This window comes from Hypomesus transpacificus, chromosome 12 (assembly GCF_021917145.1).
Source record: "Hypomesus transpacificus isolate Combined female chromosome 12, fHypTra1, whole genome shotgun sequence".
NCBI classification, from domain to species: domain Eukaryota; kingdom Metazoa; phylum Chordata; class Actinopteri; order Osmeriformes; family Osmeridae; genus Hypomesus; species Hypomesus transpacificus.
Window position 1 is genome coordinate 3,434,556 of NC_061071.1, and position 27,578 is coordinate 3,462,133.

Sequence of the window (27,578 nt, forward strand, 5' to 3'; positions counted from 1 at the left end):
CTATGGATGATGAGCGTAAAGAGCCTTTATTTCTTCTCGTGGCTGGGGGAGTTTCTGCTAGAGCATATGAAGCCTAAAACCAGATGATTACTATGTATTTCTTAAGTGAGAAAGAGCGCTGTAAATAGGATCTATCTTTGTTTTCTCTCAGAAAACGTAAAACTTTTGAATTGCTGTAAATGATTGTTGACATCCTGTGCAATGCCATATAATTGGATTACCCTCCCCCTCTTTCTCTCTCTCATTCTCTCTCTCTCATTCCTTCTCTCAGCTGAAATGGGGGACTTTGACGAGGTCCAGAGTTGGCAGCACCTCCTTCACAACAAGTACATTCCTGACCAGGATGCTCTCCGGGATAAGATCACAGAGAACCACCGCAAGCATGTGTGAGTGGAACTGTAGCCCGTACACAAGACAGACACCGTCAACAGGCCTTTCTTCTGAAGAGCACCACATGTAGTTTTACACTCTTGACAGTGGATTAACTGTTTTTCCTACTTTGACTAATGACCCTCCAGTGACAAAACAGGGAGGGAGGTTGTAAATATGCCAAGCCCGTCGACGCCCGTGTCTCTCCCACATAAATGGTTATCCACAAACATCCCTCCTGGCACACCCCTCCTGGTCTGCCCGCCTGTCCTCAAACTGTTCCTCCCTGCGACCAGCACTGTGGCACTCTGCTGAATGTCCTTTCCCAGAGCTATTCTCTGTCTCCGAGATCACCCCTTCCCATGATCCACCCATTGGAAGCACGCCAATGATGCTTTCCCCTGCCTCACTTCCTCCCGAACCCACCCCAGCCTTCTCCCCGTCGTAACCCGCTTGACCCCACAATGAGACTTCCCTGTTCTCTGACCTTCTTTGCTCAAGGTCAAAATGTTTTTAGATGTTGCCCATGACCCGATATAAGGGGTCTGACACAACTTCCTCCCCTTCCCAGCCCCAGTGGAATGAAAGCCCATCTGATCCCGTGTCAGTGGGTCAGGGCTCCGAAGCACTTTCTGTGTCCTCCTTTGTTCTCCGCCTCACCCCTTCCCTCATGCCTCCCCTATGGCTGGTGAGACCAGCCACTGCCATTCTGGAGGCCAGCCAAGACAGGAAGGAAGTTAGTAATTCACGAGCCCATACAGGAAACAGGAAGTCATTCGCCCTGATCAGATTTAGGGAAGCAAACTTGCTACTGCATTCATTTCTTATCCTGCCAGCCTGCAGTAACCAAAAATCATGTAAATGTGAAAGAAAGAATTGGTGCCATCCCTAACCCCGGTCTGATTCCACAGGGGCCAGACACCAGCGGAGTCAGACTACCATCTGCTGGAGATAGCCCGCCGCCTGGAGATGTACGGGGTGCGTCTGCACCCTGCCAAGGACCGCGAGGGCACCAAGCTCAGCCTGGCCGTGGCACACACCGGCGTGCTGGTGTTGCAGGTGACTGGCTCAGACTGGCTTTCTAATGCAGTAGCAACGGCCTATTTGGTGTTAGGTCACTCAAGGACTTCAAGTGGAGTTCATGAATTTCCACTGCAAATTATTGGGTCATTCAAATCACGTCTTGGTTGGGGGGAAAAAAATGGCCGTTATGTGTGACCAAATGTCTGAATGTGCCCCTCTGACACTGTTTTGAGGCAGTAACCTTGGAGAAGTAAAACAAAAAATACCAGAGAGAGTCATACACTGTAATATAGTGTGTGTGTGCTGGAGGACTAACCCCTATGTGGTTGAGCAAAGCACAAGTAGGCGTGCAAGCCTTAAGCTTTTTGCTTTCACTGAGCTGACCCAGCAGTGTTTGCGGCCTAAGTTTAGTTCTACGGTTTTGTTTTTGGAAATACCGTGCAGGCTTTTCTAATTTAAGAACCTGTTAGGCACGCACGTTTACATGCCAATACTTTTTCTTTTTCTGGAGTGGCTTGATGTGAGATTGTTACTGTTGTTCCCCTTAAAAAACCCTTAGCAACCAATTCCTCTTACTCTTGTATTTTTGGGGTTCTCTTCCGCAGGGCCACACAAAGATAAACGCCTTCAACTGGTCCAAAATACGCAAGCTGAGCTTCAAGAGAAAGAGGTTCCTCATCAAATTGAGACCAGACCTGAATGTAAGTTCTACCAATGAAATTAAGTCGTCAACGACTGCGTTTTACCAGGAAGTGTCATAGTTGAGTAGGACGTGGCACGAGGTCTACTGCAGCCATGCTGGACTTGTGTCCCACAGCAAAGTACGCATCACGACACGTTGGAGTTTGTCATGGCCAGCCGGGACTGCTGTAAGATCTTCTGGAAGATCTGTGTGGAGTACCATGCCTTCTTCAGGCTCTTTGAGGAACCCAAACCCAAGCCCAAACCTGTGCTGTTCACCAGGGGGTCCTCTTTCCGGTTTAGGTAGGCTGTGTGATGCCCCATCAAACATGGCATGCTTCAGAGAGGCCTTGTGTGGATTTTTTGCTTCTAGAAAATTGTGCTTTTAACGACATGTCCCTCTTGTGTTCCTTTGTGTCGACAGCGGTCGAACACAGAAGCAGGTTATTGATTATGTCAAGGACTCTGAGTTCAAGAAGGTCCCGTTTGAGAGGTGAGGCATCAGGCGTGCTGGACATTCTGACTGTCGGGCTGTCTGGCCCTTAGGGAGAAGTCAATATGTTCAGACCAGCAAATGCATGTTGAATGTGATCGATTCTTGGCTAGTGTGTGCGTGAGCTCAAAGCATACTCTTATTTGAACTCATGGGTTCATCTGACCAAGCTAATAAAAGTGGATCATTTAAATCCAGCACCTTGTCATTCTGTTTTAATAGACACACCCAGTGATGACAGCCAGTACAGCCAGGGTGTCTGTCTGATGTCCTGGTGCTCTAACCTATCTCTGTGTCTGTCTAGGAAACACAGTAAGATCCAGTCCAGCTTCTATCCCCAACCCTCCCTTCCTCGCTCCCAAGTGCCAAAAGAGGTAACTAACTACCTGACCATTAGACTTCCATTATGAGTGCACCCTTTTAAATGAACCGTTAGTCATTATCCTTACCACAATTTGATTATCCCCTACTAACTGTAGTCACATGTCTTCCAAACTCAATGAGTCACCCTCTCGTGCTCTATGGCTTGTCCCTCCCCCCATCCTCTCTCCCTCCGCCTCTCCTTCCTCCGTCCTTCCCTTCAGAGTGCTATGTCAGTAGACCAGACAGACTCTAGACTGGGCCGCAGAGGAGAGTCCACCCAGGGTGGTCAGGAGGAGCCTGGGTCTGCAGCCAGCCCGGCGGCCGGCCGGCCCAACGGCTTCCAGGACGGGCCAGGCCCAGCACCGGAGGAGGGCCGCGGCCAGAGGTCCAACCCAGCCAGGCCGCAGCACGCAGAGCATCTGAACACAGGTCCAGCCTCCAGGGCCGCTAAGGGCAGCAGCTCCTCCATCCCTTACATCGACTGCAGTGATATAGATAGCGAATACGATGTGTCCAAGGGCCGGGTTACCAGGTCTCACTCGCAAGCAAATGACAGCAATGAGGATGAGCCAAGGGTCAGGGGAGGGGTCTACTACCCCTCGCCCCATCATCAGCCGTCGCAGGGCATGCTGGGTAGAACCCGTTTCCGCGAGTCTCCGGCCGTCTCCGCCAAGCCTCCGAGCATGAACAGGGAGGCGACCGACGACGAGCTGTCTAACGGGGGGTCGTTCCAGGGACGGCCGCCCCTCCAGAGCACCCTCCTGGAAGAGCTGTTCCGCGGGGAGGGGAAGCGCGTGGCGGCGGGGCCGGGGCTGGGGCGCCCGGCCGGGGGCACGCGTAGCGTGTGCTCCAGCCCCGTGGTGAGCAGCTTCCACAGGACCAGCTCCCTGAGCCACGCGGAGCAGAACGGCCACGGGCCGCGCCCCCCCCACTGGGATGACGGCGGCCATCACTTCAGCAAGCGTCCTGGGGGTGGCCCCTTGCTCGGTGGCGAGCCCCCCCAGTACGGCAGCTACTCTCCCATTAGCAGCCGCTCGCCCCACCTGGCCAAACTCCACAACAACATGCGGAACCGCTCCGACACCGACCCCTTCATTCTTAGTCAGCTGACCTCCACCCCGGGCCATGACCCCCGACCCCCGTCCCGCGCTGCCGTCGCCGCCGTCGAGCGGCGGGGAGTAACCAATGGGAACGGCCTCACCGTCCCAGGTCAAGCCCGCTCCAACACGGTGCAGAGGCTGTATGGGCGGCGCGGGCCCGACCAGAATCAGAACCTGAACCCGGTTCAGATGATTGATGGGTCCACCAGTAGTGGCACCGACACCAGCGATACAGAGTCCGACATGGGCAGCTCCTTTGGCCAGCCTTTAATGTACGGCAACCCGGCGGCTGTTAACTCCTCCCCTATGGCGCGTAACAAGTTCTCCTTTGATAGTCTGGAGCTGGAGGAGGGCTGCTTTAACTTTAACCAGGAGGATGCTGGGGCACGTGTCTTCAGCTGTTGAGGAGGGTTTAAGGGAAGAGCCAAACCTTTAAAGGATAGTTTAAAGAGTCACAGCATGTGCTAGTTTTGAGTTAAAGTAGGGGACTTTGCAGACTTTGGGTTAGGGTACACTGTTGAGTTGAAGCCCTGTGTTTCTCTTTGACATTTCTTAGCTATTTCTTGATGCTTTATTCAGCGAACTTAAGCCGAGTTGTTGTGTTCCTTCATATCTGTAAAGCAGCCTAACCTCTCATGGGGTTTGTTAATTCTTTAATTAAGTGTATACTCAACATGTAAACTTCAAAGCGAGAAAAGGGATGTTTTTGAGAAGGATTCTTATGAAGTGCCATATCTTAATATCTTCAAGCAGTTCGAACGGTCGAACTGGAGAAGAAATGGAAGGTTTAGAGAGCTGCTGCAAAGCTGGGATGTACTGTACTAGACTGTACATCCATGTGGGTTATCCGGAGGTGACTTGTGGTCATTGTGTCTTGTTCAGGTGGACATAGAGAGAAAAATGTGTTTTCTGTTGGCTCTCATTTCTTTATCTGGGACAAAAAACTTGTCCATGAAGAATACATCATTTAAAAAATGCTGCAATGAGAAGAGGTTAAATGCCTTCATGTATCATTAGGTTGAGTTTATCACATTTTACTTTGGCTACTTTAACTTCTCGAGTCACATCGTTTTTTTTGTGTAATTACTTGACTGTTGTCTTGTGCAATAGAATGATTGTTAATAGATTAGTAGTGGGAAGGTTTTTGAAGGATACAAGTGTTTAGTAAGTCAGATGTGACAGTAGTTTAGACAAAAATGAGTTGTAGTTGACGATATTGCAGGCTCTGAGTGTTTTGCTGGCTGAACATGTATCATAAGAAATGGCCAACCTGCCTTTTGTACCTATAGTCCAGTTTTGATCTTGGATGTTTTGTCTTTCTATACAGAGCACTTTTACAAGTTTAATTACTGCTTTTTGTTTGAGAAAGCTTGTTTTTGACCTTCTAATCAAGTTTGTAGACTTCCACAAGTACAACATTTTATATGAACAATTGTAGAAAATGCTTTTTGGAAATATTTTTAACTAGATTGGTTCCAAACATTTTTGATGTTTTGGAGCAACATTTTAAACATTCCAAGGACATACTCTAACTTGCCGTCTCAATCATTTTTACTCTTAAAAGAATGTTGGAATCTTTTTTACACACATCTGGGCATTAAGGATATGTTCATATTTACCAGTAGTTATATTGTATGGAGAATATGCTAAAAGCTAGGTACAAAAAATAAAAGATAATCTAGCTAGGTCAACGGTGCTTTGTGGTTCTCTTCCGTCTATCAGATGTTATTGTGAGAGCCGTTGTGTTGTCTCTGCCTCTCCCCGTACCCTGCTGTCCATACCCTCCCTCCAATTCCAAGCGGCCATCTGCAGCATCAGTCCACTGCCTCAGCCGCCCCCCCCCCTGGCACCCTCACAGCCGTTTGCTTGGCTTGACTCCTGGCATGCACCACAAGCAAAACAGCTCATTGTCCTCCTTGCTTTGGCCCCGCCCTGGTTTCCTTTCTTCCCTAACCCAGTTTCGGCTCATTCTCCTAATTGTCATTTGCTTGCTGTCCGCCTTGCCCGTGTGTATCCCTGCCTGTTCCACAGAAACAGGCCGGGCGCTTTGACGCGGTTTTCAACGCGTAATTTGCTTGCACATCAAACGGACACGGAAATGTTTCCGGCTTTGCGTCAGCATGTTTTTTATTTTTTAGTTGTTGTTTTTCAACCACAGTGGGAGGACACCCCTCTCCCTCCTCTTCCCTTCTCCCTCCTCTGTTTTTCTTTTCTTCCTGAGGCATGTCAACCTGTTCTTTGCTCTGTCCTTTGTGTTCAATTGTTTTGTCACTCACTGTACACAAGGCTCAGACAGGGAGACTTGGCGCTCCAGTGGCCTCTCAGCAACTCTTTGGTGCAGTTGGGAGACAGGGCAGTCTGTACCGAGGGTCTGGTTTCCTAACGTAGGGCTACAGAACTGTGCATGGAGCCTAGAGACACAGCTATGGCAAAGCAGGACACATCATCTTCATATCCTGATGCATTCTTCCTATTTCATCTTCAATTCCAAATTTTCAAGATCAAATTCAGCAAATTTAAATTTGAGTTGAATTAGTCTTTCTATAAATACCTTTTAAGGTTTGCTAGTTTTAGCTGATACAGTATGAAAAAACCTTGTCGTTTTTTTTCCAATCCTAATAAGTTAGGTTCCGGCCTAAAATAGTATAGTAAAATGTCCTCTCATGATCCGGCCGAGAGTTATGCTGCCCTGAGGAAGTGTGAACAGGAGGGAGTTGGAGGTGGCTTATCAACGTAGCACTGCAGTTTCAGAGGACAAACAAAACCTAGAGCACTGGAGCTTCAATCATCCTGTCTGACCTTCCACTGTCACCAACTTGGCACCCTCAGCAAGTCAAACTGGGAACAGCTTTTTATAACACCTGTATGTGAAACGGTTTCTTTGTTTTACTTTGTATAGGACCCGAGACAGACCTTTCCTAGATGTGAGTGATTATAATCACTGTAGGTTGTACTACATACAAGCTATGCTCTTTTGCCCAGTGCCGAGTTGGGCTACATGTTTGACTGACCTGACTCAAATGTACACAGGAGAGCGCTGTATATCACCCTCTTCTGGTTGTTAAGGCCGAGGAATCATTAAAACCCCCAGAGCAGACCCCGTAACACACACCCACACACCTACACCTCTCACCTTACCCTGGAACAACAACACTCTGTTCACTAACCCCACCCTGAATGTATCCTGGTCACTCAACGCTCTCTTTATATCCCTCTTGTAACACGTTTGTATATCTGTAGCTCTGTCCTTTTTTTAACACACCCTGGATTCTTCTACTTCTAATGTTTTGTGCTCCTTTGGAATGGTAACTTTCTACACTTTCTAACGTTGTATCTTTAATGTGTGCACTGCTAGTGTCAATAAAGTTGACCCAAAATGAGAAGATCAGGGACTCTGGGATTTTCTTTAGATTAGCTACGTTGTTGTTGTGATGCCCCCACCCCACACCCCCCCACACACACACCAACCACCCACTTTGTGTCTTCCACCCTCTTAGATGCTAGACCCCCCCCCCCCCCCACCCCCCCCGTCTTGTGTTTAGCTGATTGTGGTTTGTTGTTTTAGTTTGATGTACTGCATGTATCCTGTCTGGTTACGCAGATGGGCCTGTTTGTGTCTGAATGTCTTGTAGTTTTAGTATTATGGGATGTTGTAGTGGTTGCCACAGGTGGTTTATACCATGGTTTTTACCCATGACTGACAGCCGTAGGACCATCAATCAATGGACAGGAGACTGTACTGGGCAAGTATGCGATCGTCTTGTGTCCCTAGTGTCTGTTCTAGATGTAGTGATCCATCATTAGACCTTAGTCTGGGGTGTAGTTGTCTTGGGTGTCGTAGCCCTGTCTGTGGACGGCCCATAGTTTCAGTGGCATTGTCATCATTTCCATCTGAGTTGTTCACCCATGCTTCTGGGAAAATGGTAGAACATGAGAAAGCCCTGGCAGCAAACGGTCTCTTGTAGATGCTCCTAGTTTCTGTCGTAGCAGCAGGGAACATGTTGTTCACCTTCCTCTGTTTCCACCCTTGTTTCTTCCACCCTTTTCTCTTTCCTGATTCATACTGTTTTTGGACTAGCTCGCCACCTCAAGTTCACTGTCCTTTCAGCTTCGCCTTCATCACAGCAAGCTGAATGGCAGCCAACTTACAGTGGAAAGCGTTGTGTTTGCACCCGCTGAGCCCAACCCTGACTCCCATCTCTCCGTCCCTCCTTGTGTGTTGTCCAGGTGTGTTGTCGGGCAGTCCCATTCTCCCGGACTCGCCGGCGGCCGGCGGCCCAGTGCTTGTGAACGGCAGCGGGCAGAGTGCCTCCCTGGGCCTGGGGCAGAGCCCCGAGGACCAGCAGCCCTCGCCCCTCACCAGCCCCCTGCTCACCGACACCGGCTACGTCCGCACGGATGACGAGGACGAGGCCCGCCGAAAGGTTGGTGTCAGAGACGGCAGGAGGGCAGGGGAAAAGAGAGGAGACCATAGAGGAAAGGGGAGGGTGATGGAGAAGGAGAGTAAAACAAAAAGAGGGCAAGATGAGAAATCATTAACAGGACAAACGTGTTGAACGTGCTCACTGAAAGTATTGAAACGGTTACCAAGAGTGAACACAGCTGGGAGGGAGGGAGGGAGGGAGCGAGGGAGCTTGACAGAAGCTTGGACTGTCAGCTAAAGGTCTTGAGTTATGATGTGTATCCCGTGCTGTACTCGTGCGGGAGGTTGTGAGGCTCTCGAAGGAGCTGTAGAAATCCGCCCAGAATAGCCCCCGGCCCAGATAGCACAGGCTCAGTTCTCCAGCAGCTATATGGGCCACTACACGTACACCAGGGATCACCAGACTCCTGAGTGGAGCTCGGTGAAAATTCGTTTTACGAGAGTATTACACCAGTTGACCAGATCCACTTTACGATCCAACATCTGGAGCAAGAAGCAGCTGCTTGATATGTAAGGAATGTTGTATCCAGATAGTCAAAGCATTTACTGATCTATCAATGGAAAAAGTCCAACAAAACATTAATTCAGCTACTAATAAACGTATAATTGCATGGAAGTCAAATGTGTGTTAAGTGAATCGGTCGGAGGTTGATGGTGATCAAAAAGCTGTGTGTCTCTTGTGTCCAGAAGTTCCCCACTGACAAAGCCTATTTCATCGCCAAAGAGTTGCTTACAACAGAGAGGACCTTCCTGAAGGACCTGGAGGTTATCACTGTGGTAAGGCTCCCATGTTTTAGGGTGTGTGTGTGTGTTCTGCTACTGTAAACTGTTTTGCTGCTGTCTGCTGTTAGTTCTGCTGCCTGTCTTGGCATCCTGCTGATATGCTACGGGCTGTTAGTTTAAACCTTCCCAGCTCACCCACAAGACAAACTCTTCTGTCCCCCCTCTCCCTCTCCCTCTCCCTCTCCCTCTCCCTCTCCCTCTCTCTCTGTGTTTTCCATCATCTTTGATGTGGGTGGGGAAGACGTAGGGCGCTTTTTTAAACACCTCTTAAATAGTTTTCTTGGCTGCCAGATCTGAGCTTCCCCCCCCTTCCACCTGCCCCCCCCCCCCTCCCCAGCCCTCCCTCCCCTCCCTCCCCTGCGTCTTCTTCCTGGATGCTCCTGGGCCCCTGAGGGGCAGCTTTGGAGCTGCTGGTGCTAGCCTTCTGTTGACCCCCCCCCCCTCGCCCCACAAGCACCACTGCCTACTAACTCACCAACCCAAACAGACACAAGCATAACAGAAGAGTGTGTATGAGGAGTGAAGGGATTTGAGTGTCTGTGGAATTTGGCACCACCACATCAGGTGGTCTCTGTTTGTCCTCCAGCAGGATAAACACTAAACTGTGTGTTTATGATTAAAGCCGCTGCAAACAAATGGTGTGGTGTGTTAAAAGCAACCTATCTACCCCACCCCACCCCACTGCCATCAGCTCAAGGACTAGCACACCATAAAATAATATCAACACCATGCCATGGAATAAAACTACTGTTCTACTCTCCTGTTCCAAGGTCACAGGCTATCTCTTAACTGTGTATGTGTGTTGTCCCAGTCCTTCCCTAGCTTGGTGGGTAAAGATGAGGCCTTGCCAGAGTCTCTCAGAAGCCTGGTGTCTGCCAGCTATAACCCTGTCCACTCCTTCCACCTGGCCTTCCTCAAGGAGGTGGAGCAGAGGCTGGCACTGTGGTGAGTGTGTGTGTGTGTGTCGTGCGTTTTTTGTCAGCATCACTCGTCACCGTCACTCCTCAGGACACAGTGGATTCCTGGCCCCCTCTTTCACTCCCATCGCACTAAGTCACGGCAGCTTGGAGGGGTTTCAAAGTGCTCTGATTGAACTGGCTGGCGAGGTGTCAACAGAACATGACACCGCCGCGACGTGTCGAAAACAAGGACAGACCATGGACTGCTGCCTCCAGCCTCTCTATAGAAGCTCTTAAGCTCGTCGGAAAGCTGTTGCGAGAGAGCCAGGCGACCCACACGCAGGGTCATTTTTCACTCCGCCCGGTTGGGGAGACTACCTGGCATTGATCGACAGCTGGATAAATTGGCTTCTTGTTCTCGTCAAATGTCCTCGGCTCTCCCAGTCCCTTTGCTGGTGCCATGCGTGACACTGAGCCTCCGCCTAGGAGAGGGAGGCAGCAGCGGGTGATTGATGAAGCTGGGAAAGAGGGAACAAACTGGATTTCCCCTTTGACGTGAGAGTTGCGCTCGGAGGTGTGCTGTGTTGCGCCCTCTGCTGGTCGATACAGGACACTGCGCCCTTAAGAAACGTGTGCTGTTTCGATTTGGTCGTGTATTGAACATGTGGGATTTCAGCTTGGAGGAGCGTGAGCCAAGGTGGGGCCATAACCCTAAAAGGCTGATCCCCATTTCGACAAGCTGATACCAGGGACTGTTTCCCCATGGCAACATGGATAGGGAAGAAGTGAAGGGGGGGTTAGAAATGAGTGATGAGTGGAATTCATCGAGTCATCCCTTTTTTCTCTCTCAGGGAGGGGCGTTCCAACGCCCACATCAAAGGAGACTACCAGCGAATAGGAGACTTGATGCTGAAAAACATCCAGGGATTGAAGGTTCAGTTGCACATCTGAATCTCATTCATACAGTAGCCGATGGTCTACACACACACACACACACACATCACTATAATAGGAAGCGTATGGATAAGAAATCGTACTGCTTTCTTTCAATATGACCGTATATGCCAAGAATGGCTGTAGGTTTTTGTTAAACTCCATGATGTAAGGACATGATAGCATTAGATCAGTATGTGAATGTCTGTTGATTCCTTGTTCTAGTTTGACCAGTAACACAAATATTGCGAAGCTCCGTAAAAGCAGTCCTAAGAATGTCTGGAGAGTCATCAAACGCTATTACCCAAACGGCATCAACTCGCCCACTGACATCCACCCCCTCCGTCCGTCCCCCCCTCCGCCCCCCCCCCCCCCCCCCCCCCCCCCCCCCCTCCGCCCCAGCAGCAGCTGACGGTGCACCTCCAGAGGCACCCCGAGGTGCTGCTGGAGGTGGAGCGCTCCTGCCGCACCTCCAGGAAGCTGGAGGGGCTGTGCCGGGACTTTGAGCAGCAGAAGGTGTGCTACCTGCCCCTCAACATCTTCCTGCTGCGCCCCCTGCATCGTCTGCTGCACTACAAACTCATCCTGGAGCGCCTCTGCAAACACTACCCCCCCACGCACGAGGACTTCAGGGACTCCAGAGGTAGGGTGTGTGTGTGTGTGTGTGTGTGTGTGTGTGGGAGGAGAGGTTGTGCTAGTGTTATTGTCTGTCCTCCTGCCAAATCTGCAGCCTCACCTTTGACCCCCTCCTCTCCCCCGACCGCCCTCTTGCCCTGCAGCTGCGCTGGCAGATGTGTCCGAGATGGTTGTCCAGCTTCACGGCACCATGATCAAGATGGAGAATTTCCAGAAGCTTCTGGAGCTGAAGAAGGATCTGACCGGCATCGACAACCTGGCAGTCCCTGGCAGGGTCAGGAACCTCAATGGATCTACTATCTAAAAGCTTTCAACCCAGTTCTGAAATCTACAAAGCTCCTAAGTAGGAGTCAATGGAGGAACTATATCTTGATTAGTAACATACCGTATCTATATCTGTGTGTGTGTGTGTGTTACAGGAGTTCATTCGGCTGGGCTGCCTCAGCAAGCTCTCAGGAAAAGGCCTGCAGCAAAGAATGTTCTTCCTGGTAAAGCATGTCTTCCTCCTTCCTTAACCTGTATCGTCGGTTTGTTTGTCACAGCACACCTGCCTCAGGGCCCACATCTCATCCAGTCCATGTTCCTGCAGTGGCCTGCATCAGTATGTGTCAAAAGGACCTTCACATTTTGTACAGCACTTTGCTCGGTATTGGCTGTTTTTAAATGTGCTCGATAAATAAAAATGACTTCACTTCAGGCTTCACTTCAAAGAAATAAAAAGGTTTTGGGGGCTACAGAGAGGGGCTCATCTGAGACTGCATGCTTGTGGTTGTCACAAATATTCTGAACTACAAAATGAAGAAGATGGGTTTGTGTCAGGTGGTCAATATGCTATGGGCCGCCAGCGCGTGTTCCCCATCGTAGACTTGTATTGGGGCTTTTCTAACGTGGCTGACCATAGTTGGCTGGACTGTGGAATGCCCATCCCCCTCCACCCCCATTCGAGTGTTGGAGATCAACATTCTGACAATCCAGATAACAACACTGTGTCCTTTCCTTCCTTCCCGCCTGGCTGCAGTTCAGCGACTGTCTGGTGTACACCAGCCGAGGGATGACGCCAGCCAACCAGTTCAAAGTGCACGGCCAGCTGCCCCTGTATGACATGACGGTAAGCGGCGTGCCTCGAATCGAACACACCTAAAGTCCGTTAGGAAGGCAGACGCAGCATTCCGACACATTCTTTTCTTCCCCCCTCCTCCTTAGATCAGAGAGAGCGAGGCTGAGTGGGGCGTCCCTCACTCCTTCACCCTCTTCGGCCAGCGACAGTCCCTGGTAGTAGCGGCCAGGTGAGACACGCACACACACGCACACCGTTCCTGATCTTCCGACCAGGACGCAGCATGAGCCCTTCATTGTCTAAGTGAAGATCACATTCATTATGAATGGAGCGCGACTGCTCATAAGAATAACCGGATGAAATATTGATCAGGGTGAACCTGGCTCATTAAACATGGAGGACTCCCCGTTCGTACGCCGTTCTCTATTGAGTGCCTTGCCGTGGATGTGCCTGTTAGCAATGAACATGTGATTTACCTGAACAATTCATCGTGTGACATCCAGGCCTTCCCCCCCAGAACCTCTCCCCCTCAGTATGTAGCCGGTGTGTATCGGTGAAACTCACTCCTCAGGTATGTAACAGGCCACCCGCGTCAACGAATTGCTAGCTTTTCGTTGGCGTAGTTGGTAGTAGTGGCGCTTGGGAAGTCAGAGGTGGTAAGTTTGCACCCAGTGCGGGACGATTTGCCCGATACCTTTGACGGCGCTTGCAAGACCACGTCTGTTACAAGTACACAACTATCCCTCTGTCGATACCGCCTCATAGCAGTGACACTGCTAATGATGAAAGGCGCTCCCTGCTCTCCTCCAGCTCGTCGTCGGAGATGGAGAAGTGGGTGGAGGACATCAGGATGGCCATCGACCTGGCGGAGCAGAGCAGCGGGCCCTCCACAGACCTCCTGTCCAGCAGCCTGACTGACAGCAGTGAGTCCCCCTCCACCTCCCCTCCCCAGACCCCGACCACACTGTGTAGCTACAGTAATACCTACACGCATAGACGCCTACACCAACATTGCAACCTCTAAAGCCATACAAACGCGACATGCTCCCAGTAGAGCTGTGGGAGTGAACACCGGGTTCTAGTGGGTCGTCCAGGCGACACCATAAAACCATTACCCCCCCCCCCCCCCCCCCCCAGCCTTTCCCACAGGGAGAGCCAGTAACATGACCCGCGATGGGCGTCACCCCTGCTTCTCTCCTTCTTTTCACTCCTGTTCACCTTTTCTCCTTCATCTCCCCGGTTGACGTGCCTGAGAAGAGACCCTGGACCCTGGTCTATTATCGAGGCCGTTGTCGGGTCTCCGGGGGCCCCCCCTCTCGTTTCTCACGCATTGTTTTACAGACCTGTCACTGCCTGCAATAGGACCCCTCTGACGTCCTCTTTGATTGGGTCCTGCCTGCTGTCCCTCCCCCGAGGGCTCCTCTGCAGGCTGGCGTGCTCTCTCCTGTCCCTCCAGAGAGAGAGCTGCTGTCTGGGTTCAATCGTACCTTAGAAAGAGCTCAGACAGTATAGAGGTGGATGAATTGAACTTTGATCATTCTGAATCCCGTTTTCAGAGGTCAAAGCACTGTGCTTCATATTGTACTTGGGAACAATGACTCAGCAACAATTGGAATACTGATTGTGATTGACGTGCTCACCAGAGGGAGGGGCCAAGGACTTCCTGGATCAGCGTCTGGTTCTCTTTAACGCCCTTCTTCTCTCCGCGATCACGTTTTCCCAGAATCCCCAGAGGAGGGCGGCTTGGAGCAAGAGTCGGAGGAGGAGCTGTGCGCCTCCAGGACATCTCTGGAGAGACAGGCTCCTCACCGTGGCAACACCACCGTGCACGTGTGCTGGCACAGGAACACCAGTGTGTCCATGGTGGACTTTAGTGTGGCCGTGGAGGTACCTGCCACTGTGTGTGTGTGCTGTGTGTGTCTGTGTGTGTGTGTTTTCACTACATTTGTGTTGTTACCGTTTTAACCACTTCATCCATGTGACGGTTTCTCTTTCTCGCCGGCAGTGGTGTCCTCTGGTGTCACCCACCACTGTAGACATATAGCTGCTTGTACTGACTGCCATGAGGGGTTGGATATCACTCTGTCTTCTCTCCCACACAGGACTGACTGTCTCACCTCTGTTCCTTCTCGCCGTGTCCTCGTTCTCTCTCTCCTGCCTGTGTTTTACATGTCCGTCCTGTTCCCTAAAACGTGTAGCTGTGCAGTGGTGGCTTTGTCTTTCCAGATGTGTCCCCTGTCCAGTGCCAGCTACCGCCACGGTCTCAGTGTCTGTCAGCCTGATCGACAACCTTTTATTTTCACTTCTCCGTTTATCACCGTCTCTCTTCTTTTCTTCCTCTATCCACTTCCTCTTTCTTCCTCCATCTCCCGCCCTCCCCGCCTGTGTCCGTGTCTCTCCGTCCTGCTGTGGGTAGGGGACCCTAGTCCAGTCAGTGAATCTAAAGTGCACTTTGCTAATCCAGGCAGGATACAAGGGCCTGTGGCTCTTTCAGTGGTCTGCTGGTACCTAGCTCACAGCCTCTCCTTTACTGACACCTGCAGGATTAGAGAGGTACTGCAACAGGGCTTAAAGTGTAGTCAAACTCGTTACACTAAGTTAAGTAGAAGGTAAAGCACTTGATATAATGGACTGTACTGTTATTGGGATGATTTTCTTCTGCATGTTTTGTCATTTAAACATTGTTTAAATTTTCGGTTTTGTTGTTTCAGTAACTTGCATGAATGGGCATGCTAATACATGTTTAATATTACGGTTTTGTCATCGTTTTGCCTTTCATTCTGAAGAGAGGAGAGGCTGCCACTGTAGACATGCTGTTGGACTACATTTTCAAGCCCCAAGTGTTGCCAACGTTGTCCTGCCTTGCCCTTTCTCTCCCTTCCCTCTCAGAACCATCTGTCAGGAAACCTGTTGAGGAAGTTTAAGAATAGCAATGGCTGGCAGAAGCTGTGGGTGGTGTTCACCAACTTCAGCCTGTTTTTCTACAAGTCACACCAGGTGAGCTCCATCTTAATAGGTCTCTGTGTTGATTCAGGTGATAAGCTAACGTTTCAGTGCACAAGATACCAGTGCCTAGTTAGAAGTGTCAGCATTTCACGACGGAAAACCTAACAGAAACCAACCCCCCCCACCCTCTACCGGGTTCCAGGATGACTACCCGCTGGCCAGCCTCCCCCTACTGGGCTACTCTGTCACTGTGCCCTCAGAGTCAGAGAACATCCACAAGGACTACGTCTTCAAGCTCCACTTCAAGTCCCACGTGTACTACTTCAGATCAGAGAGCGAGTACACCTTTGAGAGGTGAGGACCTCGGCTGAACATGCTGACATCACAAGTGAAAAATCATTGTGAATTCATTCTAACAATTGTTTCATTTCACAACCCCCCCCCCCCCCCCCCCCCCCCCCCCAGGTGGATGGAGGTGATCCGCAGTGCTACCTGTTCATCCAGCCGTGCTGTCCCACACAGCAGAAAGGACCCTCACCCCTACTGAGCTGCAGTCCCCTCCACACGACTCCCTTCACCCCCCCCCCCCCCTTCCAAGGTCTGCGGCCCCAGCTCACACGATTTCCCGATGACTTCATCGTTTCACCCCTAGTGTCTGAATAGACAAAAGCTTTGCAGTGGCGGTCAGACAGTCATTCATTCATTACTATCAGTAAGCAGCAAAGTTCAACTGCACATGCTGGAAACGTTTGTTTTAAACTTTTTGTTCTTTGCTTATGAGGGAGTTACAGTTTATCGATAAAGTATGTTTGTCTGTATATAACCTATGCTTTGTAATGAATGTGTCCTTTCTATCCGTAAAAATACATCAGACTGCTTTAAAGCAATTATGACTTTCTTTTGTATGACATAATTTTGTACAATTTTCAACAGACTGTGAAACAATCAATACTCTGTTTGATATGTTAGATTTGTTTATGTTTCATTTATATTTTGTAGGTCAGTGTTTAAAATAAAAAATCTAACACTAACACTTTATTTTAAAGGGACATTGTTGGCTTTGAGGTTCAACTATTTGAGTGCCAAACATATTACTTTTAATTTTTTCTGAGTAAAAGTATGTTAACTTATGTGTTTGTCTTTTTTTCCTTTTCTGGCAAACTTGAGATTTTAGTCCTGAAATTAGCATAATAGTATGTGAACACTACATGGAGTTGATTCCCAATATAGTAAGATATTTCACCAAATCTAGACAATAATGTCACCGATGTCTGGAAGGCCAGTTAAGTGATCGGAATTCCATTATGTGGAAAGTATAGGGATACAACAAACTCACTGAACATAAAGCAATAAAAAATTATTTCATGATTGTGTTTATTTGAATGTACATGTTGGGTTTGAGGTTCCACTGTGAATTATTACTACGTACATTCTACTGGACTCATACCAAGCCTTTTTCAGTAATGAAATTGAATGTTGACTATAAAGAATAGTCAGCAAACCCAGAGATTGTCAACACTAAGCCAACATACAATTAGAACAAAGACTGAAGTACTATTGTTGAATCTAAATAACAAAACGAAGACTTCACTTTGAAACAGCCTTCTAACTGCACAAGTCACATGTTCCCTGTGATTGCGTTTCAAGGAAAGGAATGCCCCCCCCCCCCAGTCGTGAAAAAAATGTGGGTCCTGAGGTTATAACAGTTCAGAAACACTGGTATACAGTTTCTAAATAAGTTATAAAGAGACACAAAGTTAAGAAATGTTTCCCTAGAGCGTATCTGTAAATAAATGGTCAGCAGAGGTTTTTTTAAAGGATACATTACATACATTCCTACTACATACATAAAATTTTCTGTAAAAAATTGCATAAACTGAGCACATTCCTATAGTTATGTTGCTTTGTTATCTGGCCTCCCTTTCAACATAGACAAGTCCATGATCCCCATATGCATCAAAGCTCTCATAATTGGGCAGTTTGGGCCAGTCTGGTTGGTAGGTGGTAGTGCTGTAGACAAATGCCTCGATGGTGCTTCCTCCAGAAAGGGTCTTCTCTCCCTGTCCGACCAACTCGTCCACCTCAAGCTTTACTGGGGTTCTCTGGTACATGGTTGGGCAGCCCTCAAACCTGTCCAGAAACTCAAGCATTTGACGGTCAACATTGTAGACTTCTCCTTTCACCCGCTGGCCCTCTCCGGGAATATTGAGGAGGAATGGGATGTTGTGTTCTCCAGCGATCACCAGAGGGTACCTCTCCAAGGTGTGAGCATTTGCTAGAAATGCAGCTGCCCCGTTAGACTTGTCCAGCATTCTGAAGTAGTTGGGTTGACCCTTCTTCAACGTACCGTACACAAAAATGGGTGTCATCTGGACTGAGGATAGGGAGGTCTGCAAACATAACAGCCCGAAGCTGGTTTATAGCCTAACTGGTTCATGTGAGACAACAGAGTGCAGCCTTAAAAGCGTAATATACTTTGCACGCAGCTTAGTAATCAATTAATAAAAAAACACCACATGTCACTTTCAACCCGGAGGAGATCTATGAATTAATTGCTTAAATCCTGTAACCTAGGCTCAACCCCGGCTGGCGTCTAAACCAGAGCCAGAGAAAAATTGATCTCTATAACTCTTGTCATGACTAATCAAATCTAGAGTATAACTATCCTTTTAAATTAAAGATTTAAAAAATAACGTATTATTTGTCAGTTCAGGCTCGTTACTTACCAATAACACATTCAACTGAGCGACAACACGCAGTACGTTCATTACAGTCAACACAATAGGTTGCTACAGGACCATAGAGTTGTTGGACGAACAAAAACATACTCTCGCGAGTTTTGCGCAAAGAACATTAGGTACGTTAGACATGGACCATGGCTGCATGAAACAAGCGGCGAGGGTAGCCGCTTGCAGTCGGGGAGGAGTTGAAAACGGGTCTGTGAAGTCGGACATTCCAGCTTCTCGTGGTTTGCTGCGTTGACGTCAGTCATGGCTGATCAAACGCTGTTTGCTTAATTTACTTCATTTATAATTAAACTTAGTCTTTAGGTTAGTGGAGAGGCGGACTAAAACCCTTTCTTAAACACTTTTTCATTTAATTAAACGAAAAGTTTGGCCTGGATTTGAGCATTGGCGAAATTGAAAGTGTCAGAATAATCACAAAACACGCGTCAAAGTTGTCGTGTGTGAGTCTGGCCAATCATGAAATAGCTTCGTCGTCATTAGAACCCGTGCAGTTGCTCTTGACAAACTGCGCTCGGCTGCACAGCCGGCAGTTCTCAAATCGATCTCACGGTACTTTGATGGTTACGTCATAGTGACCTAGCCCCGGCGCCGTCTCAAGTCGGACAAAAAGTCAGCCGCCTGCAGCCGGCTGCAGCGCTGCATGAAGTCAGTCCATGTCGAACGCACCTATTGATTTGATACAGAGGGGACACTCTAGTGGCCACGATTTATACATGCAGTTAATGTGAAATGTACACTGCTGCTAAATACATTCCGCATATTTCTTTCAGTTTGGCCTACAACTACATTAATTCAGTCAAAAAATTACGCCTTTCTTATAAGGACCATCAATCACTTCCTGTAAAGCCATAACCATCATACTCATAGGATGGCACCCATTGGCAAAAACAGGAAAATTAACTGATATTTTTATTGCACCATCTGGTGATATTATAACTCAGGGAGGGCCAGAGCGATGGGGTGAGGTGGTGTGCCAGGCTCTAGCTCAGTGGCAGAGACAGGAGGCAGATGTCCAGAGGCTTTGGGGCTAAAGCCGTGCTGTGGTTATGTGGAGGGGCAATATTAATATGCAGCAGCCATACAAAAAGGCTCTGTTTGGGTTAAGTAACGGTTCAGCAGAGTTGCTCATTACACTTATAGTAGTTCACGCATACGGACCAAAGCAAGTCTGGTCTGTTTAGTTATAACCCTTTACAGCATGCACATGCAGAAACCCATGGTTCACATCTGTCATGTCTTCTGGTAAGTAGTTTACATTACTAACTGTTATGAAGTGTCCAACTTCCAGTCAGTCCATATTTAGTATGATGTTAAACCATGTTCAGTCTCACTGGCTGTCTGCCTCCCGTCCCTTTTTGTAGCAGCACAGGTAGCCTACATCACTATTAGAGCAATCACACACCCCCTTCTGATGGCTCTAATAATGCTTGAAAGTCTGATGATGAATCCTCACGTAGAAATTTAATGGATTCAATTCTGTCATCTGGGAAGCTAAAACACTCCCGCACTGAAGAAAAACAGCAAGCACGCGCACACTCACACACACACACACACACACACACACACACACACACGCACACACACGCACGCGCACGCACGCACACACACACACACACACACACACACACACACACACACACAAACACACGGCCTGCCAGCACGTGTTATGCTAATTGATTTTATTAATGAAGTGAAGTACACTTGAGGAGACAGAAACAGATTGAGGCTTATCAGCACAGAGCTAGTTTGCTGTGTTCTGATCTGACACTGAGGAGATGAGATGCAAGATTACAGCCGGCCTGCGGTTTTACATGTTACACTGAGGCAGCTTCCATCTGCCAGTGGATGCTTGAGGTTTATCGCGCGTGACAAGGTCCACATTTCATATACTGTATTTTATAAAAAGAAATGGTGTTATAATGCACATTCTTTGAGTTGGTTTGCAAATGTATGAAATGCTGTGTAAAGCTCCTTCATTTATTGATTTGAACAGTGTACTCGGCTCGTAAACATCAGTTTAGACAATGTTGATTTGCATTAAAATGTTATGACTAATTGTCATTGTATCTAGGGGAAACATTGTGTACTTGAATGTGAAATTGGAAGTTGACAGTCAATGGACTGCAAATGCACACTATATCAACATCCACTTTGAATTGTTTTCAGAGTTTAGAACATGACTACATTCTAAAGGATGAATAGAACTATTCTTCCTCAAAAACGCAAAGATTTGCAATTTATTTTTTTCTATCTGCAGGGAGTTTTAGTTTGATTTCCTCCTCATGCTGATTTTCTATGAATATCTAATCTTGACAGTGTTGAGGCAATCATTGCATGTTTAGAAACCAACACTTCTTCTGTTATGCCAGTAGGGGTCCCTGTAACTACATGTAACCGCTTTTGAAAGGGCTTTTGAAAGGGTGCTCACTCCTCCAATAGATACGAGAGAGAGAAAGAGATGAAGCTAAATAGAATACCCCTTAGACAGAGAGATCGCAGCCACTGAGAAGAGAAGGGAGAGAAAAAGTGATAACAATCTAGCTGGCTGGAATATAGAGCAATTATGATTTCATATGCAAGTCTGCATATTCCTGGGGGTCCGTAACTGAAAACGTGATCCTTTCTAAGCTGCTGTTTAGAATATGCACTCCTTAAGTTACATCCACAACAACATCATTACCAACAACAGCAGCCTCATCAACGGTAATCATGTTCCTATTGGTTTCATATTACAGCCCAAATTAAATTTGAATTGAAAACCAAGAAAGAGACATTTCAGTGCAGAACAATTAGTGCAGTGGGGGAAGATGCAAACCAGCCACCCACCCACCCACCCCAACCCACCCTCATCCACCTCACCAGGCCCCTCCCCCCACTCCTGACTGCACCAGAACACACAGAAAAAGTAACAGGTCCAACAGAGGATGGCTGAGTTCCTTGCCTGTGTTAGATCTGTAGTAGCGAGGCCAGTCCACACTGAATAATCAGGGCTTCAGTCTAAGAGAGCAGTGAGGTAGCAGGCAGGGGCCGCCCCTGCTGAAAGAAGAAGTTAAAGCAGCAGGAAGAACCTCACATGCACTCTGACCGTAAAACCCATGTGAGCCTGGGGCTGACAGCACTGGGATCTGGGCAGACATTACCATCTAGACCGCTACACCATGCTACACCATGCTACTAGCTGTTAGGTTAGACAGACAGAGAATCCCCCCGGACAGAAGTCTTCATCTAGGATTCCTTGTTACCTCGATTACTGCCAATGTGAATTATTTGTGCCTGCAACATCCAGTATGCTACTCTTGACAGAGAATGTTGATGATGTTATTCTATAAAAACTCATGAGTTGGCAAAATATTATTGAAGATGAAGTAAGCGATGGAACTTCTTCCCCATGGAAAATTGCAACATGTCATGGATTTAGATGAATAAAATGTTGATATCTGACTGTTCTTTTGTCTTCGGTAGTGAAAGTCTTCACCACCTTTTCTTTCTCTCCCTCCTTCCTCTGTCTCTCTTTGTATCAGTGAAGATTAGAACTCCAATGGAAGTGGATTAGCAGGACTGAAATGGCAAGCCAAGGGGTTTGGAGCGAAGTATCCTCCCACCCCCCCCCTCCTCCTTGCCCTCCTCTCCGCAGCCTGCCTTGTGTTGTCCCTGCCAAGGTCTGAAATGTGATCACAACAGGATGTGGATTGGGGTAAAACTCAGAGCTTCTTCCTCAGCATCAGTCTCCTGGGACCAGCGCCAATTAGCTTTGCATCTCAATGTGACTGACTTTCATCTCACTTCTCCGATACCCTGCCCGTCCCCCTTTGGCTCTGGGAGGAAGACAAGCTTTTGGAGCCACATGTTGCAGTTCATGAGGTCAGTTCCGAAAAATGTGAGATGATTGTAAAACAAATGCAGTGTCACAAGAGCAAGAACCCAGCAGCCCTGCTAGCTGCAGTCTTCCCAGAGGTGCCCAGACGCAAGCACATGAAAGCAGTCAGGGAGGACGGAGCAGCTGAGAGCCTGCGAGGTATTTATTATTCATGCAGAAAATCACAAAAGTTGGAGAACAGAGGGGTCAGCCCTGCAGTAACTGACTCCATTAGGTTTCAGGATGTCACCACAGATACGAGAGAAGAAAAACACACGCCTGTTTTCTGCCTGACTGCCCCTCATGCCTTAGCTGGCTCTCAGAGTCTGTTACGCTCACCCGCACGCAATACCTCTTTCACCGGAAACTGTTAGTGGATGTTGATACCCACACAAAATGAACACAATACACTGTGACACATTGTCTATTTTCCAGACCTATGTAAAATTTCGATTTGAAACATTGTTACACAATGCCATTTTGTGCTTTAAATACGTATAAGAATCTTTATTTTGGCACCTTTTTAAATGAACCATTTGATGAAAACGTCCTAAAAAAAAGAATCCTTCTGTAGTCCCTTTTTGGAGAAACGGTCAAATGTATCATGCTTGCCCATGCCTTCTCTGGCTTGTACAAGGTGTGGAGGAAGATTGAGGGTGTGGCCATCTGGGTTTACTCTCCCTGTCCGCGCAGGTGTCCTCGTAGTAATTGCCTTTTTTTGGTCAAAGTCAGGAACTTGCATAGCAGTCTAAATACTTGACAACTGCGCTGCACATCTGCTAAATGAAATTCACAGAAATGTACCCCCCACACATGATTCTCCCTCAAATGCTTGGGTGTCATTAACCCATTGTTTCCTCTGCAAACCCATTCCATTTTCAACTTACAAAAAAGCCTGCTGGTTGGTAAGCAGAGAAAAATGTGTAACACCAGTCCAATAAAGAAAGTTAATTCCAATTCACAGTCTCCTGAGCAATATGAGAACCTTGACATGATTAGATAACTCAAAACACTTTTATCAGCTTATGTAGGTTTTGGGGAAGCTTGATGGGAAATAACACCAGCTTTGGCATACAAAGTTAGGAAGCTGAGGTCCTCAACATATGGAGATTGATCTGTGCGACAGAACCACACAATTAATTGTGTAACATCATCGCAATTGCTATAGTACATTTCCATCGTGATGACAAAAATCACAACTTGTAAAACCCACTTTTAAACATTTCCTTTAGCATGCATTCCCTACTAAAACAAAACATGCTGCTTTCCCTCTTTTGCTCAGAAGATCCAAGCCAAACGTTCAGGTTCGACCTCCTCCTTCTCAAATACAGAAGCCATAGGGTCTTAAAGATTTAAGGAGCGGTTGAGACCCCCTGTGGTTTGATGTCATCCATAGTGCTCGGTGTACTGCTAACTCTACAGTCCTCCCCTCCCTACAGTACAGTCATACAGTAGCTCCAGCAGAGCAAGGCTGGCCCATGTTTGTGAAGACCACTCCTATTTCAACATGCTCTCACAGTGGAAATAAGTCTCATCAATGGGTCGTATTTACAGTCATCATTACCTGTCAAGTCTCCTTTTGGACCAGATCAACGTACTGAAAGTTACAGTAATACTGACCCATTGGGACAGACATATTGGATGGTCACTTTGGTGAAGGTATGTGTGCAAGGGTATAAAGGATCTTTTTTTTCTGCCAAATATGGTGAAGTGAAGCCTAATTACGTAGCTGGAGAGCTCATTACAGATGAAGACAGGGAACGATGTGGAAATGCCATTTTGAATTACCATGGTAGCTGCCTGAAATAGACCAAGTGCAGGGTGATTATATAGTATTAGTCATGTTAGAAGGGCACAGCGTTGCCATTAGACAACTATATGTATTCACATAAGATAAAGGTAGAATCACATTATCTCTTTTCACCTCTCTTTGCCACCATCCATGTTACTTCCACACAGACAAGTCAGACAAGTCTTCAACGCACCCTGTAGTTACTCACCTGCTAATTATACTTCCTGATTGGCTAACAGGATTCATATGTGTATGGATTTTCATCTCATAGAATATGATCATTCAGCCAGCACCGGAGATTTTCAGGCGCACAGTGCCTCTGGAAAAGAAAGTGACTGAAACACTGTGGTAAAACTGAATAACAAAGCACATTCCACAGTCTGTCTCCACCTCCTCCTCTTCTTCTTTCCTTGCAGCAAAAGAATGCCGCCGGCTTGTTGAAAATGACTATGTTAACACGTTTCAGAGGCCTTCCTCACATCCATAGCTGTCAGAGGTGGAGGAAGAGGTGGGGCTCGTGTTGGTTGAGGAAGGGTGTGGGGGTGAGGTAGTAACGACCATTTGGTGGAATAATGAAAAAATCTCCCCATGGGCAGAGTCGCACATGAGGCTTGACACGATAAGCTTTCCCATCCGTTTACCAGGCCCACAGTACTGGGCTGCTGTGGTATACAGGGATAGTAAATGACTCCTATTCCTCAATTCCCAACAGTGGGGATATCTCCACCTTCCACTGCAGCTCTGCAGGCACAATTCAGCAAGTAGTCTGGGATAAAACTGATTTCTGTTTATACAGAAATGTAATAAATACATATCTAAAATAAAAACACCATGTACATATACTATAAAATACATACAATGTTCTGCAAAAATATTTTATATTCACGTTATCACTAAATATTAAAGTGTTCACTACAGTACCGTATATCAACTGTCAATTTCAAAGAAGAGGAATTAACTATTTATTGTACCATAGTGTGAACTGGATAACACATACAGGTGAGAGGTCACAGAAAGGTTGCATAGCTGGTGGTGGATATTCCTTTAGTCTCTATCTTCCAGTTCGATTCAACCTGATCTAATTGCCAGTTTCAGCACTGAATATTTCAAAGTTCATTGTTACAGAAATCCTATTTCAAAGTCTTTAAAAACATTCCACTAGTAAAATAACCAAGAAGGAGCGAACCTCTTACAGAACGGCAGGTCAAATTGGTCATGCTGACGGGAGAAGCGTTCTAGTCCTACCAGATAAGACCAAACACTGCTCCAACAATGCTCTGGCAGCGCTGTCTGACAATTCACAATGAAAATCGTTTTCTCCCGTTTTAGGGATTGACTATTTCCCCGATGTCCCTGCGCCCTTCCCTCGGGAGAGCTGTAGTTTGCCTTTGAGGAGATAAATGATTGAACAAGATTGAGAATGGAGAAGGGATTATGGACTACTACAGGGTGCCCTGCTTCGCTTAGAGAGCAACGAGGAGTTCAGAAAGAGGATAGGGGTCCATCTACAAAGGCAGATAGGGAGGAGCACCAGTGAGCTGGCTGGCAGGGATTAATGTGTGGATTTGCTGCTGGAAGGAAGGAGGACATGGGTGGAATGGTAAGAGGTGCTGCTCCTGCTCTGGGACTGAGGAGCTGATGTACATATGCTAATGATAGGAGAGGAGAGGAGGAAGGAGGTGAAGAGAGGAGGTGAAGAGAGGAGAGGAGTTATTAGGATGAATCAGCAGCCCCAGGCTCTCTGCTGCTCCCATTGTCTCTGGGACAGAGTTCAATAACATGTGATTAATTTACTGAGCTGCAGTGAATGACTTTTCAGGTGAAATTATATTGTGAAGAAAACAACAATGAACGACACCTGTAAGACTTCTTACAGGTCTGTTTGCAGCACACAGTCGTCTGTACTCTACACACGTCAAACAGGTGGCAAAAATAAGATGGAGAAGGAATCTTTCGATTTCTGCATGCTCTATATTTGTTTTCAGAAGGGCTCTCTTCAAATGGTCGGGGGATGCTTGAGAATAATTACCCAGCGGCTGGATAATGGTGTGTCCACAGACATTCATCGGCAACAGCCCGCAATCGAAAACATCTCAATCACTGTCACTGCTCTCTGGCCGCCTATTGAATACAAGCAGGCTGATGCAGCCTGAACAGTGCCCCCCTTGAATCACAATCGCCTCTGCTAGGAGCCCATCAGCTCACATGTAGAGCATCTCCGGACTCTCATTCTACCCAGGTCCTGTTCCCTTCCTGCCTCACAAGGGGTGCATTCAATTTGATTTCTGTATTTCTGTATCTTTAGAGGGGCCTCAATGAGGTGGCTTATCTGGTTTGCTGTTACTTGCCTTGAAGCACAATGTACAGGGAGAGACCTTGAGGGAGGTTCACCCTCTGAATTGAATCAGCCCAGAGCACATTTAATTTCCTCCTGCACAAGTGGATTAGCGCTGGAGAGTACGCACACACAAAAGAGGACCTGATTATAGATAACTGCTTCTAAAAGTGACAGAGAACTGAGGCAATTTAGAATAAGATGATTTTCCAAATAATCCGGTTGACAAAACTCTCAGAAGCCACCATGCGACGAGCCAAGTTAAAGTTTTCCTTGTTATGCAGACCAAATGTGATGAGAAGCAATCTGATCTTTGCAGGTCAAAGATTGACCTGCAAAGATCAGATTGACCCCTCCACCCCCCCCCCAACCCCCCGCGTATTTATAAATCTATAAACATGCACACACACTTTCATACACAAGTATTATGGATCATTTCCCCCTGTCGATGCAGTAGAGCACATTCAAACGCGGGCACACACACAAATGGTTCCTCTGCAGCTCCCTTATTATAGATGCAGTTAAGAGAATTCCACACACATACACTTATTTTTCTTCAGATTCTCACCGGGCATCTTTGTGTATGGTAACGAGAGAAGAACTACCATGTCTGTGTCATGCCGTGCCTCCTACTTCAAAGCCTACCTGTGGCGTTCAGGCAGACGTGGAGGTGTACTAGTTGTTTGTGAAGGTGGAGCAGCCAGTCAAACCGCCCCTCAGACTGCAGAGGATGAGAAGAGGCCCTGCTGCAACAGCCTCTGTCAGAATCCAGACAAACTCAGATGAGCATCAATGAAGCTACAGTATGCCATGTTTACCAGTATTGAACCTATGCTAAATTGCTTAACATTTGATGCAGACTGCACTAAGCTGACTGTGGAGAATAGTACCAACAGAAGAATTAAAAGGGGGCATATTTCCACGCAAAGGCAGTACACCTTGTAGTAGTTTTAACACCACTAATGTAAACAAGTTACAATTTAGTCACTGCTGATGATGCACTTCTTCAATCCCAAATACACCAAAATAATGAATGAACCATTCAGTAGAGGGTGGGGGTGGATATGGAAGAGAAAAGAGGGACATATGGAAACAAAAGAGAGAGAAGAATAGTTACATGTACATAACGATAGACTTAAAGA

The 27,578-nt window shown here is 47.5% G+C and overlaps 2 protein-coding genes across 4 annotated transcripts in view; one reads left to right on the plus strand and one right to left on the minus strand.

The window, feature by feature from the left end:
* The window catches only part of farp1 (FERM, RhoGEF (ARHGEF) and pleckstrin domain protein 1 (chondrocyte-derived)), a 40,104-nt gene extending 23,268 nt beyond the window's left edge, over positions 1 to 16,836 (plus strand). For 2 of the 3 annotated variants that reach the window (XM_047031602.1, XM_047031605.1), the window contains 21 exons: positions 272 to 386; positions 1,281 to 1,428; positions 1,998 to 2,093; positions 2,210 to 2,376; positions 2,498 to 2,566; positions 2,871 to 2,940; positions 3,151 to 3,358; positions 8,257 to 8,453; positions 9,140 to 9,229; positions 10,047 to 10,180; positions 10,986 to 11,067; positions 11,473 to 11,710; positions 11,847 to 11,977; positions 12,123 to 12,191; positions 12,722 to 12,811; positions 12,907 to 12,989; positions 13,571 to 13,683; positions 14,484 to 14,647; positions 15,650 to 15,757; positions 15,909 to 16,060; positions 16,172 to 16,836. In XM_047031602.1, the coding sequence (XP_046887558.1) occupies positions 272 to 386; positions 1,281 to 1,428; positions 1,998 to 2,093; positions 2,210 to 2,376; positions 2,498 to 2,566; positions 2,871 to 2,940; positions 3,151 to 3,358; positions 8,257 to 8,453; positions 9,140 to 9,229; positions 10,047 to 10,180; positions 10,986 to 11,067; positions 11,473 to 11,710; positions 11,847 to 11,977; positions 12,123 to 12,191; positions 12,722 to 12,811; positions 12,907 to 12,989; positions 13,571 to 13,683; positions 14,484 to 14,647; positions 15,650 to 15,757; positions 15,909 to 16,060; positions 16,172 to 16,253 (2,606 nt within the window). In that variant the 3' untranslated portion in view covers positions 16,254 to 16,836. The remainder of the gene's footprint in view (positions 1 to 271; positions 387 to 1,280; positions 1,429 to 1,997; positions 2,094 to 2,209; positions 2,377 to 2,497; positions 2,567 to 2,870; positions 2,941 to 3,150; positions 3,359 to 8,256; positions 8,454 to 9,139; positions 9,230 to 10,046; positions 10,181 to 10,985; positions 11,068 to 11,472; positions 11,711 to 11,846; positions 11,978 to 12,122; positions 12,192 to 12,721; positions 12,812 to 12,906; positions 12,990 to 13,570; positions 13,684 to 14,483; positions 14,648 to 15,649; positions 15,758 to 15,908; positions 16,061 to 16,171) is intronic. The other variant, XM_047031604.1, reaches the window with a different exon arrangement.
* Positions 16,837 to 17,352: 516 nt separating this feature from the next.
* Positions 17,353 to 18,543, minus strand: LOC124475076 (gamma-glutamylaminecyclotransferase-like). The gene is made up of 2 exons (XM_047031606.1): positions 18,433 to 18,543; positions 17,353 to 18,096 (listed from the first exon to the last, which is right to left on the minus strand). Exons 1-2 carry the CDS (start codon positions 18,472 to 18,474, stop codon positions 17,614 to 17,616), a joined length of 525 nt encoding a protein of 174 aa, XP_046887562.1. The 5' UTR covers positions 18,475 to 18,543; the 3' UTR covers positions 17,353 to 17,613.
* Between the last annotated feature and the right edge of the window lie 9,035 nt (positions 18,544 to 27,578).